At 39.1% G+C, this 16274-nt stretch overlaps 1 protein-coding gene across 2 annotated transcripts; it reads left to right on the top strand.

Annotated features, from left to right (window-relative positions):
- Positions 1-10290: 10290 nt before the first annotated feature.
- LOC133830680 (histone deacetylase 5) lies at positions 10291-16005 on the top strand. 2 transcript variants are annotated; one of them, XM_062260710.1, is made up of 14 exons: positions 10292-10692; positions 11037-11238; positions 11367-11513; positions 11689-11801; positions 12083-12294; positions 12448-12512; positions 12755-12925; positions 13126-13212; positions 14086-14209; positions 14300-14421; positions 14667-14857; positions 15043-15175; positions 15258-15322; positions 15451-16005. In XM_062260710.1, the coding sequence occupies exons 1-14, from the start codon at positions 10520-10522 to the stop codon at positions 15614-15616; spliced, it is 1971 nt and encodes a 656-aa protein (XP_062116694.1). In that variant the 5' UTR covers positions 10292-10519; the 3' UTR covers positions 15617-16005. The 2 variants fall into 2 exon arrangements, with proteins under 2 accessions (XP_062116695.1, XP_062116694.1); XM_062260711.1 differs by lacking the exon at positions 15258-15322 and having other exon boundaries at positions 10291-10692.
- The last annotated feature ends 269 nt before the right edge of the window (positions 16006-16274 follow it).

Below are 16274 nucleotides of genomic sequence, written 5' to 3'. Positions count from 1 at the left end.
TCATGGAATACATCCAAGAACTCACAAACCAATCTGGTTTCCTTCGGTCTTGTCGGCAAAACCCTAGTGATATCCACCATGCTAGCCATAAAACCTATACATCCTCCCTGTAATAAATCTCTAGCTCTCAGCGCTGATATCATGGGTATGCGGGGTCCATGCACCGCTCCCACAAAGACAAAGGGATCCTCGCCCTTCGGCTCAAAGGTCACCATCTTCTTCCTGCAGTCAATAGTAGCTCCGTATCTAACCAGCCAATCCATGCCTAAAATCATGTCAAAGTCCTCCATACCCAATTCAATCAAGTCTGCTGACAATTCCCTACCATCAACCATCACTGGCAGTGCTCTAATCCACCTCCTAGAAACCACTAGTTCTCCTGTAGGCAAAATAGTCCCAAATCCCGAAGTATAATTCTCACTAGGTCTACACAGTCTATCAATTACCTTACTAGAAACAAACGAATGTTTAGCACCAGAGTCAATCAATACAATAAAAGGAGAGCCAGTGCTAGAAAGCTGAACTGTCACTACCGAGGGACTAGCCTCGGCCTCTGCTTGCGTCAAAGTGAACACTCAAGCTGGAGTCTAGCTATCCACCTTCCTTGCATCTCCTTTCTTCACTGTCGGGCAGTCTTTCTTAAGGTGTCCTACCACCCCGCACACATAACAGGCCTTAGCCCGGCATTCGCCCGGATGGTGTCCTCTATACCTCATGCACTCAAGATAGCTCCTCCATAAATCACCGCCTCCCTGACGGCCACCCTGGGTACCCCAACCCCTCCTATCAGGATCGGAAGCAGTCGAAGTATCAAGGTCTTCCTCTTCAGATCACTAGGGCCTCTGCCCCTACCAAACCCAGAATATGGAGGCACCGCCCTGCGGCCTTCCCGCCTTACTGCACTCTCTCTCCAGATCTTATTCTTCGCTTCCTCAGTGGTAAGAGCCTTCTCAACAGCCTGGGCATAAGTTGTCCCCCCTGGAACTGTTGTAATCCTCACATCTCGGGCTATCATAGCATTAAGCCCTCTGATAAATCTGTCCTGTCTAGTTGCATCAGTAGGCACAAGATCTGGTGCGAACTTCACAAGTTTATCAAACTTCAGGGCATATTCTGTAACTGTCATGCTGCCCTGAACCAGCCCCACAAACTCATTTAACTTCGTTGCCCTGATGGCAACATTATAGCATTTCTGACTAAATAGGTCCTTGAATCCTTCCCAACTCAGAGTGGTAACATCTCTGGTCTGTGATGCCACTTCCCACCAGATACGGGCATCATCTCTTAGCATATATGTGGCACAAGCCACTCTGTCATGTCCCTCTACCCTCATGAAATTCAGGATAGTAGTAACCATAATCATCCACTGCTCGGCCTTCAGTGGATCAGGTCCTCCCTCAAAGATTGGGGGCTGCTACTTCCTGAACCACTCATACAACAGCTCCCATCTGTTCCCAACCTCTACTGATTGTACAACTGGTACCACTGCAGGTGGCATAATAGGGGCACAGCACTCCCTGATGGAGCCTGCTATCGCAGAATTCAGATCTGCTCATCCTGGCTCTGTAGTCGTGCTTGCATGTCTGCCATAAGTTGCTGCCAGTTTTCAGGGACTGGCGGAGGGGTCTAACCCTGGTCATCATCCCTTGCCTCAAACCCACTGCCGGTAAGTCATATAGATCGTCTTGGACGCATAGCTATCCAAGTTAATCTGCAATCAATGACTCGCCCGTCAGGCTACGATGACAGGATAATAATCCTTCCATGATTCACCATTGGAACTCAAACATTCACAAACAATCAAGATATAACAGTTAATCCAAGTATTCATCTATATATTCATTCACATGCATAGCAATGCTAATAAGCATGCCTCAATATCATCACACAATAGTCAAGGGCCAAGCCCTATCAGTATCTCATGCTCCCTATTAATCAAGCAAATATCAGCATTCATATTCCATTCTAATCATTTAAGCATATAATCATGTATGCACAATTACCAAACCCTGAGTCGAGCTTGTCTTTCGCGACGAATGTACATGTCCAGCCAGTCTTCAGGAACCCTTAAACCTAGGACGCTTTGATACCAAATTGTAACGCCCTGGATAGCCAAGACCGTTACACTATATGTTTATAAAGGTGCAAGACTTGTTAATCAAGTTATTTAGTTAGAAACGTGTTACTGAGACTATAGTTGAACTAGGGTTAAAAGTTTTCAGTCACAAAATTTACATTTCATATATTCAAACATACTTATACATGGGATCCCAAAAGTAATAATGTTTAAAAAGAGAGTTTACAAAATTTCATATTAAAAGTACAGCTACTAGCCACTCTAAGGGCAAAACAGACATTTAGGCTTTTCCCGTTCTGTACCACTCCTCGGCCGTGGCGGCCGATCAGCTGACTATGTACATTCAGCCTCAAAGCTCTCCCACTCAGGACTGTTCCACTTTACCCTTGCCTTTACCTGCACCACGTAGCACCCGTGAGCCAAGGCCCAGCATGAAAACACAATAACAAAGCACAATCATCAATCAAACAATCAGATAATTCATACAGTATAGCCATATACTTAACAGTCCAGAACATCCATATAATTAGGCATTCAACATACCAAGCTTATCAATTAACATTAATAACCAATTCACAAATAATAACCAGGCTCGACGCCCTTAGGTCGCACTGCCTATTTATCCCACTGACTCTGGCCCACTTAAACCGAGCTCAGTGAATATAAAGCTATCCTCAACTACCAGTGGTCGACCCGCGCCTTGTGCGCAAATATTGATTCCGGCACCCTTAGGTTGTTTATCACATGTCCCATGGCATAATACCATCTATGACATCATACAGATATAGGGAGCTCTTATTCCCAACATAATCACAGAACCGGGTGCAGTTTTCTTACCTTTGGATTCTGGTAGCTTTGATCAATGATGACAACCCTCAAGCACGATCCCTTCTGAGCCCTAGCGTACACCTAGTCACAGTCATAAGTTAGAACCATTACCAAACTTCAATCCCAAAACCTAACCTTGAGACCAATCCCGAGCCCCCGGGCAAAAACCCTAAGAAATAACCCAAAAATCCCCTTCTGGAAACAAGGTAGCGCTACAGCGCCCTAAAGTGGGCGCTATAGCGCTACAAACAGAAGCAAAAACGCCCAAATCTGCCAAGCCTAGCGCTGTAACGCCCAAAGGCTAGCACTACAGCGCTAGTTACAGCACATCAGCACTCTGGTTTTTCTCCTTTGATTTTCCCCGAGCCAAACCTCTATAGAACCCCTCCAAACCTCAACCATACACCAATTTTAGCCCATCATCATCTACATCTCACCACACATGACCCAACAACCTTAATTCTAGCCACATGCATCATCAAACAAAGAAAGTAGGCATTGAACTCAGAATTCAAGAACTCAACTAGAAACTCAAAACTAACCCAGCAATCAAGTTGATCAAACTCAGAATTTTCTTACCTTTGATGGGGAAATCAACTTTAGGTTATCCTCCAAACCTTTCCAACTTTTAACTCCTTAAATCCCAAAGCTTAATTCTCCTAACTTCCATCAACATCAAGTTTCAGAAATCATTTCTAACACAATTTAGAAAACTCAACAAAACCTTGAGACCTTACCTCAATTAAGTGACAAATCCCTGCTAAAACCTCTAGCTTCATCCAGGTCTCTAGCCCCAAGCTCCAGCCCAAGTTTTCCTGAGTTAAATCTTCAAAATTCCTCAAGAGGTGGTGAAAGATGACCAAACTGATCGGAGGAGAAGAGAGTAAGTCTAAGTGTTCTATTTTCTCTTCTTTCTTTCTTCTTTCAGTTTCTACTTCTTTCTAACAATTCCACTAAGTCTTAAAAGATGAATATAACTTATCCCTTTAAAGTTAAATGACCATATTGCCCTCCCAATTATAACTAAACCTTTAAGTCCTTCTAAGGACATTTGGTCATTATTCTCAATTCCCGCTAATTCTTCGAGTGTCCCTAATAATTACCGCTTAAATCCCGACACCTAACTAATCACCAATTACTTTCCTCAATATCAAATAATCTCCAATATATTTCCCAGATTCCCAGAAATACCCCAGGCTTCCCCGAGCTGGGTATAAATTTCCGCCGTGACTTTTCCACTAAACTGCTCACTAGGATCACCTTAAGTCACAAGCTGCAGATATATCCACATAATAATGTGGTCTCAACAATTTATCACAAATATTTACATTTATACCCTCAATGGGCCAAAATTACGAATATATCATTTAACCTAAACAAGGCCTACATGCATACTAATACTAAAAACCATGCATCTCTTATATTCATATAATCATATAAGCATGCTTATCACATAATCATGCATTTAATCATTTAAATCACATATAATCCAGTTATGCCCTCTCGGCACACTAATCAAGGCCCTTAAGCCTTATTAGTAAATTTGGGTCGTTACATAACCCCTTATCGAGCTCCCATTGAGTCAATAAATAAAGAACTTGTAAAATTGAAAACAAAACATAATTTCTTAACATTAGGTATAAATGGCTTACCCCATCATTGAGCCACGACTGGGGTGTCTTCCACTTCAGAAACCATGCTGGATTGTGATTCCTAGTTTTCACATCCCTCGGGGTCTTGTTGGGGATGTCTCCAAGCAGCCACTTGCAAACTGTCCTATACTATTTGTGATCTGGCTTCTTGAGAGGGTCCAACACCATTGCCTCCTGTGTAGCCTCCTCTTCTGGTGAAGCTGCATCATTGCGAGGTATTTTCCTCGTGATATCTGTGTAGTCCTCAAACCATTCTGGCTTGTGTCTTTGGCGTCTAGTCCTCTGAAATCGAACCCGAACAACTTCCTCAGGGTTGACAATAGAGACTCCCAAAGTCGCAGCATTAGGTCACACAATGATGATGGGAGGTGTGGTTGGATCATCAACATAGTCCAAAGGAATATCCAGTGACTCTGAGTCTAAATCTACCTTGGAGCCCCTCGGTCTCTCCTTAATAAACGTCAGGATCTGACTGATTGCGTCCATGATCATTGATTGGTTCTTCAAGAGGGTCTCTTTTCGACCCTCAACTTTGTCCAATCGCTCGATCAACTCGGATAGCACAAGGGCTGGGGTTGGGGCTGTAGCTGGGGCAACAGGAGGGGTGAGACCTGCAACCTCCTCCTCCTTTGGGATAACATCATCAAATATCTTCACTGCCTCGGCTGCCTAAGAAACTATCTCGGTGACTTTCTCAAAAGTTGCATTCTCCTTCTCATCAGCCTCCCCGAGATCCTAACCAAGCTCGAGATAAAGGGGAAGATCTCCCTTTGTCAATGATAAATAAAAGTCCTTCTCTACTGGTTGGGGCTTCAATAGCGGAAGGAAGATCAACTGCAAACAACATAAAAAATTTGGTTAAATCATATCATCATAAAAGATAAGCATATAGATAAAAGTAATTGTTTAATGTCAATCCAATATAACTTACATTCTTCTTCGATAACATCGGTGAGAAGACAGACTTGGTGAAATTCTTATTCTTCTGGTGCGACCAACTAAGCATCCTCGGGGCCATATTTCCTAAGCTCACAACAAACTTTGTCGCAAGTTGCTGAATAGCCCCATATGCCCAATAATGTAAGGTCGGGGCATAACCATGCATATTGTACTTGGAATCTTGCTGCTTCTTGGCTTCCTTCTTGTTCTCATAGTTTGCCTTTTGCTTCAGCATGTCCTTCTTACAAGACTGTAAAAGCCTCCCATAAGAGTACTTCCCCCATGGATAGCTGAAGAAGTAGTCTATGTCCTCAACCATCTTCAGAATATCTCGCCATATATACAACTTGCCCTCTATGACATTTAGAATCCCCTCAACCAATAAACAAAGACCAAGCTTGTACACATCTTCCACAATAGTATAAGTCTTGAAAGCATTGTTCACCTGTGAGAGTTGTACTTTCTTAGCATCATTGAAATACTCCTTTATCAAGCGGTCGCTGAGATTACGCTACTCCAACTCATCTTGTGATGGGAAGCGAATGAAATTCAACCCCGTCACTAGGGCAAACTCTCCCATGCTGAATCTACAAGAATTCGGCCCTAAAAAGAAATGCACCTCATCTTCTTTATTACTGGAATTTTTCCTCAAAAGCAGCTGATGCACCAAAACTCCTGAGAAATTTAACTCCAAAGCCAACAAAAAAATTGCTTGAAAGGGGATTCCTTAGCCTTTTCTATCAACCTGAGCTGCATAAACCTACTCTTAATATCCTTTAAAGTGCTATTACCCCGATATGTGACTCGACCAGGAAAGTGACCACTAAATGGAACAAGCAACTTAGGCATCTGCAACAACACATGAAAAAAAATTGGTAAGAAAACAAAATTGGGAAAAAAATTTCATCAAGCATCTAAAATAAACAAGGTTATCGAGCTTCTATCGAGTTCAATCGATCTGCTATCAAGTACTAGTATCGAGTCACTATCGAGCTCATATCGAGCTAACTTATAGAACAAATTCTAATCTACCTTAATAAGAACAATCGAGCTTATATCGAGCAACTATTGAGCTTATTGAGCCTAACCAAAGCCCCTTCAACTCTAATCAGTTACTGTCCTGTTGAGCTTATATCGAGCTCCTAACCGTAGATCCCATCGAGCCTAACCATGTACCAATTAAGCTTCCATCCAACTACAATCGATAGTGATCATCGAGCTATTATCGAGCCTAACCATACCCCATCAAGAATTCGTCAATGGCACCTATCAAGCTTATCTCGAAATTCTATCGATTCCTATCGAACTCCAAATTGATCCCTATCGAGCTCCAAATCGATCCCTATCGAGCTCAAATCGATTCCTATCAATCTTTATCAATCTCTAATCTAAACGAATGTTAGCTTAATGTGTTAATCTAATCGAGATGATATCGAGGTTGCATCTAACCCATCGAGCCCCATAAAAAAAACCAGAGAAAAGCCCAGCCCTTAAAACTTCCATACCCATTCCACAGATCTAAATTCAAGATGATTTAAACACCAATAATCATTACGAGGGTTCAAGAATTTACCTTAAAATTGATTGTGGAGGGTTCGACTATAATGCCCTACTACCTAGGGACTGTTATGCTGTGTATTTTAAATAGTGCTAAACTTGGTAAACGAGTCATTTGGCCATAGTCGTGTAACTAAACGTGATTAACGGTTTAGGGTTAAAAATTTGGTCAAAGATACAACGTTTCACTAAAATGTTTATTGTACACATGGGATCCCAAAATACATTTAAAAGGTTAATTACAATAAAAGACTTACAACCTACCAACCTAAGCGGCAAAATAGGGTTTGACCCTAGTTCCTCTTTAAACCCTCGGGCGTGGTGGTCGAGTAGCCACATATGTACACATCGTCACCTAATCTCTCCAACTTAAGGATGGTCCAGCTTTCTTTTCCCTTTACCTGCACCACATAGCACCCGTGAGCCGAGGTTCAACAAGAAAACTTAAACATGCTCATAAGTAGTTAATAACATGTTACCAAATCATAATAAACATGCCTAGGAGTAATAATCCTACTCATGCATGCGTACAAGTATAAATAAATGATTATGGAATCATTCTAGAACTTGCAGCCTAAATCAGATTACCATAGAGTCAACTTGGGGTTCTCTGCCCTGAATAGATGACCATAAAGTCAACCTGGGGTCCTTTGCCTTGTCCTCTGTATATCCAGCTTTGGAGCTGATCTAGCATACTCGGCACTAAGTTTTCTTTGACCAATAGATCGGTCAAGTGTATGATGCGCTCCTGATTAGGCTAAATCGTATGGACCAACGCTCCATGCTATTGCCATGCTTGACTAATAAGTCAATGCCTTACGACCAGCACTCAGCGTGCTAATGTCATCCTTGACTAATAAGTCAATGCTTTACAACTAGCATTCACTGTGCTAATGCCGTCCTTGACTAATAAGCCAATGCTAGGATATGGGACTAATAAGTCACCCCAGGTCCCTTAGCCCTATCCTCTATATAACCAGCTTTGGAGCTGGTCCAGCGTAACTGGCGCTGGGTTTTCCCTGACCAATAGGTCGGTCAAGCGTATGATGCGCTCCTGGTTAAGCATAACCATAACGACCAGCGCTCAGCGTGCTATTGCTATCCTTAACTAATAAGTCAACCCTTTCTCAATAAGATAATGCAAACAGGCATATATCATATGTCAAATATCCAGATACAAAGCATTCAACATGCTTAATCAACAATCATAAGCATAATTATAATCATGCACATACTCAAGCTTTCATGCCCTATTCATGTTCCTGTTCAACAATTTCGAATCACAAGCATAATAATAATCATGAACATTTACAGAGACTCATGCTCTGGTCAATTCTATATTCAACATTTAGGTCATGCCATAATCATATGTATCACATAATGGGTGTAGTTTTCTTACCTTTAGTCCAAGCACAGGTTACCAATAAACGACCATCGAGTACGATCCTGATTCCGAACCTCTAGCGATAACCTAGCCACAACCATAATATAGAATCCTGTCAATAAAGAGCAAACACAAGCTTTCGGACCGATTCCTAGCCTCTGGGACGTCGAATCCTACCAAATTGGGTAGTAAGATCGATCCCGAACCCTTAGGTTTAAGTTCCCATGACTAAAAACCCACTTTGGCCAAAACTACCCTTTTGGGCCGTGGCCTGCTCAAGAACAGGGGCTAAACCCCTCTCTGTCTGCATCGTGGGCCGCGACCTGCCTAAAAAGGGCCGCGGCCCAAGGTGCCCCAACAGCCAAAAACCACTTTCTTTCATGCTTGGGTCATGACGCACAAGAAAAGGGTCGCGGCCCAACCACGAACTCAGCCATGAAACTCCATTTTTTCCATTTTAAAACCTATCCAAACATACCCAAATCTCAAAAACAAAGTTCCCAATCTTCTCAATAGTCCAAAACCATCAAAACCCAAGCTTCAAAATATTCAAAAACTTCTCAAAACATAAAATCCAAATTCAAAATTTAAGAAATTTCAGGAAACGGAAATTCGGAAATTCAAAGCTTAAATTACCTTTGATTAAGTCGTTTCTCGCTAAATCCTCTGGCTAATGAACGTCTAATCTTTCCTAAAATCGATATGATTCAATCCTTGCTTGAATCCGATTCCTAAAACTCGAGTTTCCTTCGAAAATGCGACGAACGGTAAAAAGGGATAACGGGAGAGGGAGAACGTATTGAACGTTCTTTTTATGTTTCTGACAGGTTATTTTGAGCTTAAGTAACCTCAAACAATTCTCAATGCTCGGGGTCCCAAAAATGCCCCTAAGGGTAAAATAGTCAAAATTCATAGAATTCCTTCCTGATCTCACTAACTCTCAATATATCATCAAATAATCATTCACATTACCCAATAACCCCGTAATGTACTAAATACTCACTATACCCCTTGACTCTCACCAAGTCAAGTATGGGTCACGTTGTGACTTTCCCACTAGCTTGCTCCCTAGGATCGTCTCGTGCAGAGTAACCCAAATATATCCACATAATGATGTGGTCCCACACATATATCACATATATGCCAAATATACTCATAACAGGCCAAATTACGAAAATTGCCCTTTTAATGAGAAATGGGCCCACGTGCATATTTAATACACCCAAACATGCATATGAAGTCATATTATAATATAACTCACATAATCATATAATGATACACACACATATATATATATATATATATCACATAATCACATAGTTTCCATAATTTTCTATCTTGGCCCCCTAATCAATGTTCTAAGCCTTATTAGGTAATTTGATACGTTACAGATACCATGGGTTTCGATGTTGTTCTACTGTCGAGACCGTGGGTTTCCCTCTACAATGTCGACGGGGGTGTTCTTCTTTGGGGGTGTTCTTCTTCAGGTCTACTATCGAGGTCGTGGGAGAAGCAAAAGAGAGGGTGAGATCGATTTGGGGTTTGGGTTTTCGGGGTGTTCTTCTTCGGGTCCGAGAGAGAGAGTTTGGGGGGGGGGGGGATTTTTGGGAAGAGAAAAAATAAGAAGGGTATTTTAGTTCTTGGTACAAGTTTAGCACAAAATTGAAAAAGTGAATACTGCCATTATTATTTAATAATAAGATATACTATTATACATAAATAGTAAAATTTATAATTGAGTGTAATTCAGAATAATTCTTAATTTCACACCTCAATTATCGTATTACTGTAAACAGTATCTCTTTTGCCGAACATAATAATATAAATTCATAAGTTAATCTTAATTGTATTTTAAAATATAGAGAGAAAAGAAAACTCGAAAAGAAATGAAAAGATCAAAGAATAGAAATGAAGAAGGCGAGGAAAAATGGGTCAAATGACGAAAGGAGAAGTCAATCATCTTTGCTTTAATTTTGAATTTTCCACAGATTTCGGAATCTGAACTCTGAAGCTACATTTTTGTGGTGGCCTTTTCTGGTTATTTCTCTCCCTCTCTCCTCAGAGAGAGAAAGTGGTGCAAACATGGCGGATTTGAGGAGCGATAGCGAGAGTAAGACTGAACAGAGGCGAGTTGGGTTGTTATACGATGAGCGAATGTGTAAGCATCACACTCCTGACCACGAAGACCATCCCGAAAACCCGAATCGCATCAAAGCCACTTGGAAGAAACTGCACACCGCCGGTATACCTCAAAGGTACAAAAAAAATTCAGTTTTGACTTTTTGTTTGGCTGTCGAGAAGATTGATGGGAAACAGGAACAATTTTTTTTTATTAAGTTCAGTGGTTTCAGTTGTGTCGGCCGTTTTAGATGAAGATTCTTTCTTTGTTGACTTTGCAAGTGATGATCACCGAGTTTGATTTTTGAATAGGATGAAATTCAATCAAAATTCGTGATCATAGTAGGAAAGTGTAGAATTTGTTTTTTATTTTAGTGGTAGTAAAATGGTGGTTTCTGATATTTTATTTTGAACTTTTTCTGGGGTAATTTTTTTATTTTTATTCTGAATTTGAAGTTGCTTTTGGTGATTTATGCTTCAGATGTGTTCTTTTGAATGCCAAAGAAGTAGAAGATAAGCATGTTTTGTTAGTTCACTCCCAAAATCATTTGAAATTGATAAAGAATATAAGTTCGAAACAATTCGATTCGCGAAGAGCAAGGACTGCATCAAGATATAACTCCATTTATTTCAATGATGGATCATCTGAAGCTGCGTCTCTTGCTGCAGGCTCTGTTATAGAGGTAATATATTGTGTACGCATGAAGTTACTTTCCCACTGTCAAGTCAGAATGTATGTAATGCTGACATTTTGATACATGACACGTTTCAAACTCAGAACTAACTTTATTGTTAATGTTATGTGACATAGGTTACTGAACGAGTTGCCAAAGGAGAATTAAATTCTGGTGTTGCTATTGTTAGGCCTCCAGGACATCATGCTGAACATGATGAACCAATGGGTTTTTGTCTTTACAATAACGTGGCTATTGCAACAAAATTTCTATTGAATGAAAAAGTGAGTCACCCTCTACCAAATGATTTTTTTTTCCTCCCTCTAAATTTTTTATTCATCTATTTATTTATAACACTGAGAACTACAGTAGGCTGATATTTCATTTCTAGATGGCTGTTCTTTCATATGGAAAATTAATTATGCTGATTTTCATCTGATCATTTGTCTTACTTTACAGCCAGAACTGGGTATTGAAAGAGTTTTGATTGTTGATTGGGATGTCCATCATGGTAATGGTACTCAAAAGATGTTCTGGGAGGATCCACGTGTATTATTTTTCTCTGTTCATAGGTATGTTACAGCAACACCTGATGACCTTTTTTTTTAATCATTTATCTCAGCCATTATTAAATAACTAGTGATTACAGACCAAAACTGTTAATGTAATCACTTTTACAGAGTTGATAAGATGTGTATACATTTAATTGTCTTCCTATAGAATATATATTTTTATATTAAGTAGATTTTGTGTTATTAAGGACTATGGGAGTGATATAACAGTATCCTTTAATCGGTTTGCATAAACTCGAAAGATCCTGCTCATAACAATGTTAAACTATATTTTTATGTAGGCATGAGTTTGGAAGCTTTTATCCAGCTAATGATGACGGTTTTTACACAATGGTTGGCGAAGGACCAGGTGCTGGATATAATATAAATGTCCCTTGGGAGAATGGTCAATGTGGGGATGCTGATTACCTTGCAGTTTGGGATCATATTTTGATTCCTGTTGCTAAGGAATTTAACCCTGACATAATTATAGTCTCTGCCGGGTTTGATGCAGGTGGGTAATATATCTTAATGCAATGATGTATTCTTTCCTCCTTTTCTTTCCCTTTAAATACATATGTGTACACACACACACACACACATATATATATATACATGCATTCCCTTCAAACAATGTTGATGAACCCCAATACATTGCTTGGTACAGCTGTCAATGATCCCCTTGGAGGTTGTTGTGTCACGCCATCCGGATACTCAATCATGCTGAAGAAGGTTATACATTTACTGATCTTATTTTGATGGTTATATCATCTGGATCATCCTGCATCAGCCTATTAGATTTATTCAAATATTCAGTTTGTTTCAGCTCTTTATCCCTAATGCCTATTGGGTTTTAATTTGGAAATTGATTTTTCTAATTTTTGGTTTACTTTCTTGCATTTTGTTACTTTTGGAACTGATGACTAGGATGATTATTTATTTCTTTTTGTTTTTCAAATCTTTTGATTCTTTAGTTGATGGATTTTGCCCACGGGAAAGTTGTGTTGGCTTTAGAAGGAGGTTACAATCTTGAGTCTATAGCAAATTCAACGCTTGCTTGTGTTGAAGTTCTGCTCGAAGATAAACTTGTTGTTGGATCTGCAGAAGTGTACCCATTTGATTCTACTTGGCATGTAATAGAAGCGGTAACATACTAACATAACATTACAAAGTACAGTTGTTTTCTTTGTATTCATCATTTTGGGCAATGGTGGGCTAGGCAGGAGGAAGTTGGCATTGGGGACCACCGAAAATATTTTTATAACTAGTTTATTCAACTATTTTGTGTTTACTCGAGTCTTTTTTTTCTTCTAATTAGTTACTGCATATGTCATCTTCTTTGCAGGTTCGCCAAGAATTAAGTCCTTTCTGGCCTACACTTGCAGGGGAGCTACCAAAGAAATTAACCAATCAAAAAGCACCTCTAATACCAGTAGCTTCTTTTCTCCTTTCTCCCTTTCATTTAGAGATATATACATGCTTGTCTGAGTTGTGAGCAGGATTGATTTGTAAAAGTTGTCTCCTAATTTGGTGGAAGCTTATATGCTTTGTTTCTTGGTTCTCAGATTGTACTTTATTAGTAAGTTTTGCCAGATAATTGAGTTATAGTCTTCAAGCACAGAGAATATTCCTTTATCATGTTTAAGATGGGAATTCTCAGCTGAGATTCTTGGAGCTTTCTTGTATCTATAACTTGTATACGTTGATATACACCAAGTAGGGATCCTCAATTCAATAGCCAAAACAAAGTGAAATTGGAGATAGAAGGAAATGGAAAATAGGAAAATCTGAGAATTGTTGTATTACTGAACAAACTGATAAGAACATACTATAGAACCACGAGGTATTTGAGAGATCTCAACTCTCCCAAGAGCAATAGCTCCATTACAATATATTTCTCGTGATCCTCTCATTCTTTCTACTATCCTACATATATTACCCAATTCCATCTCATTCTCTACCCTTCACTACAATTATCCATTTATCCCTCCACTTCCTATATGATATTGTTAGTTGGTGTCTATCATATGTATTGTTGGTTCACTATATCTAGAGAAAGTTTGATGCGTGAATTTTTTAAATGTATAATAATTGCATTGGATTCAAATCATAAAATGTAAATTAAAAAGTTCGAAATAGATAGACATAAAGTAATATGCTAACATACATGCTTTTAGTCAAGTTAGCCTCTAGATTTATTTTCTGCTCAAATTACTTACTTTTGTATCCTCTTCTATAATTAGAACATGTCACATGTCTTGAAATATTACGTACATTGCTAATATTGTTTCCCTTTCCAAACTAGTATGTTCCATCTTCAAGCTCTGATTCTGAAGTGGAGGACAATGAAAATCCAAATGTATCAAAAAATTTGGCAGACCTTCTTCATGGCATTGTGGAACCTCTTTCAAAGTTGACAATCGATGCAGGTATATTTAGTAATAACATGGGAGTCATGCTTACAAAATTAGCTAGTTCTGTTTATATTATGTGCAAGATGATGTTTTAATTGTTTGCAGATCAAGTGTCAAGCAATTCTGACAACTGGAGATCAGATCTTTCAAAATTTGATATCTGGTATGCCTCTTTCGGATCAAATATGTGGCAACCAAGATTCAAGTGCTATATTGAGGGTGGACAGGTGAAAAAAACAAAAAAGAACTTGATTTCAAATTTGAACAAGCGAAATTCCAAAAGCCGTTTCTAAGCATTTCACAAGCTTCAATTATTTAGTTTAGCATTTTGAAGTTCATCGTATTCGTATGTACATACAATCTCAGTTGTTGACTAACTGCAGTTTCTACTGATTTTACAAGTAATTTTTCTGATGACACATTTCCTCATGAACTCCTTTTGTCTTGTTGACATTTTCAAATTGATTCTCAGGTTGAAGGTATGGCAAAGCCATGTTCCGGTGCAGTAGACAAAACACTACCAAAGGAGATTTTATGGAAGACTTTCCGTCATCGATTATTCTTTGGTCGTGATTTTTCACAAACTTGGGGTCCTGGAGGGGTTGCTTTTGTTAGTCCAGGAAGCAGCATCCAAGAAGTTTACATGTGCTTGTACAAAATTACGTACGTCATTTCCTTAGTTGTTCCCTCTTAATGTTACCATTTTATCTTCTTCTTCATCTTCTTTTTTCAATCTTCTGTTGATTACCACAGCTCCTTGGATACATTCTATTTATAATATAAGACATGAACTTGTACAACGGCGTTGATTAAAATATAAAATTAGTAACACTTGCCTTCTTTTATAGACTCGAGCAGTTCAATGATGTTTTGGTTCAGGAAAATACCATAGGTGCACCAATCAGTTCCCCATTGATTGATTTGACCGCTTTGAACTCCTTCACCAATGAAGTGTCCAATTCTCTGGAGGTTAACTTGGAGGTATCTCTTGTTTCTGACGCATTGCTTTCCTATCAACTCCAGTGCAAATATATCTTTATTCATACTTGTGATCTTCGTGTAGAGTGGTTGGTATCGTAGAGTCATGTATTTGGGAAAGGATCACGGTATTCCTATACTCAGTATGACGTATGTATTCTAAGAAAATTATTAGTTTTCTTTCTAGTTTTTCTTGAATATAGTAACAGTACTTCAAACCTCTTTTCACTCATTTCCTTTTCTTATTAATTTTATTTTTATGTTGGTATACATGGCAGGTGTAAACAATCAGAATTTGAGGGCTTTAAATCTGGAGAGCTTACGCTACGAGCTCCAGCTGAGGAATATGCCAAAACATTGGTACGAGGCTTGGTAGAAGGAAAGCAACTTTCAGAAGCTGGGGCTATGGCATACATAGAAAAAAGTTATACTAGACCACTATAACTGCCTAGTCGTATTTTTCATCTCTTGTATATTTATGTAAAATTCTATTTTTTCTAATGTTATTGCAATCATGAGAAGCTGTTATTATTGGTTCTGAAGGTAGAATCTTGTGGCTCTAGTATCTTAAGAAACTTATGTGCATTTTATTATTTTAGTGGGCATTGGGGATTGGATTGCTAGTAGTTTAAGAGGTATGACTTTAACTTCCTTTTCTTGTAATTTAGATACCATTTTATGAGAACAAGATGTGGTTGACGCACCTTGTACAAATGTCAATTCCCTCTCTATGGGTTCGGTGAGGATTTCTTTTCTAAGTTGGGAACGAGATTGAGAAAAGAATACTCGAATAATGTTTAATGGAACTAGGTTGGGGATGACACTTTAGCTTATGAGGCTACATTTAAATTTATACTTCTCTTTATGTTTTTCTATGGGAGTATTTGAGTGACATTTTAAAGATTTTTAATTTTATTAGCAACATTTTTTTTTGAAAGATCATGGTCTCGTTAAAACCTGAGACTGGCCTCTAGAACGGATACCTCAATTACAGGAAAGAGTGCCAAGAAGAAATATCATTAATAACTGGCTTCATCCAGAATGAGGTGCCTTACAAGGTTAGGATAACTAGGCCACCAAACAATATTCTTATGGGTAGATA

Source organism: Humulus lupulus, chromosome 4 (genome assembly GCF_963169125.1).
Source record: "Humulus lupulus chromosome 4, drHumLupu1.1, whole genome shotgun sequence".
Lineage (NCBI taxonomy): Eukaryota > Viridiplantae > Streptophyta > Magnoliopsida > Rosales > Cannabaceae > Humulus > Humulus lupulus.
Note: the sequence above shows the minus strand (reverse complement) of the source record. Positions and strands in the feature narration are given on the sequence as shown.

Coding starts and splice junctions, on each gene's coding strand:
- LOC133830680 (XM_062260710.1), top strand. CDS start 10,520: ATGGCGGATTTGAGGAGCGATAGCGAGAGTAAGACTGAACAGAGGCGA. Junction 10,693..11,036: donor ACCGCCGGTATACCTCAAAG/GTACAAAAAAAA, acceptor TTTATGCTTCAG/ATGTGTTCTTTTGAATGCCA. Junction 15,323..15,450: donor ATTCCTATACTCAGTATGAC/GTATGTATTCTA, acceptor TATACATGGCAG/GTGTAAACAATCAGAATTTG.